The sequence below is a fragment of the Frankliniella occidentalis genome, unplaced genomic scaffold (genome assembly GCF_000697945.3).
Source record: "Frankliniella occidentalis isolate FOCC.00 unplaced genomic scaffold, Focc_3.1 Scaffold40, whole genome shotgun sequence".
In the NCBI taxonomy this organism is placed as follows: domain Eukaryota; kingdom Metazoa; phylum Arthropoda; class Insecta; order Thysanoptera; family Thripidae; genus Frankliniella; species Frankliniella occidentalis.
Window position 1 is genome coordinate 1,232,527 of NW_026267170.1, and position 4,430 is coordinate 1,236,956.

A 4,430-nucleotide genomic window follows, 5' to 3' on the forward strand; every position below is an offset into this window, starting at 1 on the left:
CTCTCATGGACAAAAACATAATTTGTCCAATCATAGAATGCAAGTTTGTAACTTGCAAGATAAAGAATTACGAATTCCATAAAATGTGCACAAAAATGCATCTTTCTCGGGACAAAGAATTATTGTTTCGAATTAGAATGCAAGCGAATCCTACCTAGTATTCATTGGTAATCTTTGGTAATCATTGGTAATCCTTGGTAATCTTTACAATTTGGTAATCCGGTGTACACATTTTTATGGAGTTGGGCACCTCTCGCGCCTCCCGTTCCCAACAATACCCAACAATACTGAGCCACGGATGCCAGCCGCTCTACCCCTGCCCGCCGCCCCCTAGCTCTTCCTCTATGCTATGCTGCTAGTGCGCCGAATCGCAAGATAACAAGTAACAGCCAAAAACAAATGACAGCAAAATATGAGAGAAAATTGGACACAGACATATCCTTAAAATTGTATCATCTGCTTTTAGAATACGTCCCTCCAAGTTTCTTTTTTTAAACGGACCCGTTTCTACCTGACACCGCGGCGCAGGGGGGGAGGCGGAAGATCGTTCAACACCACCTGTTGCATTTTGAGCCGCGTCTGGGTAACAGCCCAACAATGAACACTCTCGGTAGTCTGCTCCACGCGCTGGGCAGCGCCCACGCCAAAAATTGTGTTCAATTATAAAAGTAATGATTAATAGGCTAATTCACAAAAATATCACGCAAAAAGATACATTAAGGACACGAACAATACAGCGAGCGGGCATGCGAAAGCGGTCGTCCGAAAGCGATAGTGCGAGTGAGAAGCTCGCGTGGCGCCATAGCTCCCCTCTCACTCCAATCCGCTTTCGGACGTCATGTAGGTATCCGATGCCACTGCAGAGCTCTTATATATACTATATCGCATTTTCTCACAAACCTACGTGCAGTAATATGTTCATAAATTCTACGTCACAACAGCAACAATATATAAACAAAAACAGCCTTGTAGTCATCTTTCTTTTTTTCATAAAATATTGCTCGAAACTGTAGAATAGGAAATTTTTCTGAACTACGGGTCCGTTTATGGTTAACAAGAACTGTTAACGTTTTTTGTTAAAGTGAAACGCCCTGGGGAAGGGGGGGGGGTTAATCAGCCACCTGCTATTTATTAATATGTGATGAGATTGCCATTAAATTTGGTGGCACTTTCATTTAATTATAACGGCCATTAGTTGTTATGACAAAACAAATTAAACTACATATTCACAACATAATAAGATAACAGTGACCCTTCAGGCAAAATAGCACAGATGGGTTTTGCGTCCTCCCCTCCCCATTCCCAAATCCCCTTTGGCTTCTATCCCTATCGCCGGCTATGGCCGGAAGCACTTTGACCGCCAGCGAGTGCTGAGGAACCTCTTAGTCATCCTCTCAATCACGCGCGGAGCTTCACCGTCAAGGTCGTGTCCAGACATTGTAACGCGGCATCAGCATAAAATTCCGCAATGAGCAAATTCTGAAGAACTTCTAAAAAAAAAAAATTTTGAAGGAGGCAGTAATTAATGAGCATTGTTCAATCGACCGGTCACTATTGCCGCAGCTCTTCCACCTGCATTCCACTACGTTCGTCACTGCAGTTAGTGGTCATTCCTCTTTATGACTAGTCCCCCCCCCCCCCACACACACACACAGCTCCCTTCCCTCTTACCAAACAACAAAAGCACACGGCACACGGCCTCCTATGGGAGTGAGTCCAGGAGAAAAAAAAATCGCAGCAGCGTGTTGGGCGCCGGGGAACTCCGCTCTTTAGTCAGCGGCAATCAGTCCATGGAGCAGGATGTGGACGTCGGCGCGGCAGTTCGGCGCGTGGACAGCGTCATCAGTGATCGCGGCACTGCTAGCCTACTGCTCCTGCGCTCCTCGAGGTTCGTCCCCCGTGAAATATGACATCGTTTCGATGTGTGAGAAGTGACCATTTTAAACCGTTGTTCAAAACATCAAAAGTCTTATAAGTCCATAACATAATTTTTCTCCTGCGGAGTGTAACGAATTGAAACCATTTCCGCTCTTCTGCTTCGATTTTTTAAATTTAACTTTCCACTTCGTGAAGTTACTGGTAACTAACGCTCTACGGTTTCGACATCTGCGTTCGGTCCTACGAACTCGTTAGCAGGGCTGCCGATTGCCCAGTCGTGCTTCCACGGCGTGCTGCTGCGGCCCGGACGGTGCGAGCTGCTCATCAAATGTGCCGGCGCCATCCGCGAGCGGCAGGCCGGCGGCCGCCCCCAGCTTTGCGGCTTTCCTTCTACCGGGTAAGATACTAAAACACAGTGCAGAATGGTTTAGTGACGTCACTGCACAAAAATTCCACAGGGGAAACGAATGGTTTGCTAAACCACCTATTCGTACATTACAATTTTAACATGATGTAAGAAAGGGAAAATCCCACATATGTTTCATTATTTCTGTTACATTGACAAACATGATTTTAATTTTTAGAAAACCACACTTGCATCGTAGGTTTGAAAGCAATTTTATCGAAATTCATACCGACGGGTCCTAATAAGGGCGTCCAATCTCCCAAGGGACGGCCCATCGTCATTCGATCTCCCAGGGACGCTCTACCCGGGCTGATCATTCGGAACGATCGAGTTGTCTAAACACAACGTTTTGCCTTGGAGATTCGATATTTTCCATGTTCCAGTTACAAAAAACAGCCGTTTGTTCGATTTCGACGGATTAAAATCACCCTTCAGACGACCTCGGGGCGCAGCGTCTCTGGTGGCCTGACTATTCTCTGGAAATACTCTACTCACCTCGACACCGGGGTAAATTATAAGAGTCCACACCTTGTATATCCGTAATAACAATACGCGGTCGATGAAATATGAACCGTAAGTTATTATTGGCTGAGCTCCTTTAAAAAGAAGTACCTCTATCTTAGTCTCAAAGCCTTAGTAGGCGACACCGAACCCGGTGGGTGAGGCCGAGAGCGACCCCTCAACAGGGAGGCAACATGATGTTGCTGAAAATTTATTGCTCACTTTTCTATCGGGAAAAATATGAAGGATTCGGAGACATCGCAATTCTTTTCTATTTTCCGTAGCAAAATTTTATTTGATTTCACGAAATATATTTGTACTATATGAGTACGAGCGTCGAAATTTACCTTGCTGGCATGGAAGGTGGAGTGTTGGTGTCCCGGTAAACACGGGGTAGGAAACGAAAACAAGCAGGCCCGCCCTTCCGCCAAACGGAGTTGCCAGCTCCACTTCGCTGCGCCGGCACCTCCGTTCGGCAGGGGCCAGGCCTGCTTGGCCTGCCGGCGGCGATGATCGGGCCTTCGGCCTGACCATTTCAGTCTCGCGATTTACCGAAGTGCATAATCAAATACATAATGTGACCGGTAAATCACCTTGCATATTTGAGTAATCTAAAGCGTCCGGCGGGGGGCCTGCGGCCCTAGAAATTTGCTCCTTGGACATGACAAGAGACTGTAACGGGGCAAAACCGTGACTACAGCCCACCTTTCTGCTTATTTGCTTAAGAATTTTTTTAAAAAATTACCCGCGCAGTTTGTAGATTGTATATTGTTTGTCAAACAGTCCTAAAACCTGACTTTTTGGCATTGTTTTCAATATATCCATCTCTGGGGCCGAAACAGTGAAAGATACGGCAAATCCGAGGATAGTTACTGATTCAGTATGTGTCGTTTTGGGGGGGGTAGTTCCTCTGACATTTTGCGATTGAACGCCTCCTTGTACGTCTGTATGTGCAACATGGTCATTTTCGACGTATTTTTGTCGAAAAAAGCATTCTAGCGCCCAAACAGTGCAAGATAGAGTCAAACGGACAAAATTTTCAACCGAAGGCCTCTACTCTCACGAGTTACCCCTTAGAAGATGATAGAGAAAAAAAATTAAAGAAATCCTCCATATTGGACCAACCTATATTTCTTTGTTAACCCCTTTCACCCCCTTAGAGGTGGTTACCAGGATTTGCACCAGGCGTTTCGTTGTCCAGGAGTGACCCCTGGGATACACTGAAATTTGGAGACCTCTAGCTCATCTCCTTCCTCTTGCACGGACGACAGACAGACAGACAGACGGACACGACAGCGATTGCATAAGCCCGCTTTATAGTACGCCTGTTAAGGCCCAAATATGGGACCAACCTTGCATTTCGATGTAGAGCAAAACCGTCTTAGGGGTAGTTATTAGGTACCTAGAGGTCACTTTTAAGAAGTGTTGCCCAACTCTACCCCGTGACTGGAACCGGAAAACGGGGGGTTGCCTACCTAACAGGGGCAAATCTCCAAAAGCGCGTAAAGAAGCAATTTCAAGTGTTTTTTGGGAACCATATCGGTCGGAACGGATGCAAATATGTGTAAAACAGTTGACAATGTGTCTTGAGTAACCGCAGATATCACTTGCCTAACTTTCAGAGGCGAAAAACCTGAAATTTTCA

At 45.9% G+C, this 4,430-nt stretch overlaps 1 protein-coding gene across 2 annotated transcripts in view; it reads left to right on the forward strand.

Moving 5' to 3' along the window:
* Nucleotides 1-1,731: 1,731 nt before the first annotated feature.
* LOC127749233 (serine protease snake-like) overlaps nucleotides 1,732-4,430 on the forward strand; it is an 18,563-nt gene continuing 15,864 nt past the window's right edge. The window contains exons 1-2 of one of the 2 annotated variants that reach the window (XM_052266571.1): nucleotides 1,732-1,888; nucleotides 2,137-2,275. In XM_052266571.1, the coding sequence (XP_052122531.1) occupies nucleotides 1,801-1,888; nucleotides 2,137-2,275 (227 nt within the window). In that variant the 5' untranslated portion in view covers nucleotides 1,732-1,800. Of the gene's footprint in view, nucleotides 1,889-2,133; nucleotides 2,276-4,430 lie in introns of both variants that reach the window. The other variant, XM_052266570.1, reaches the window with a different exon arrangement.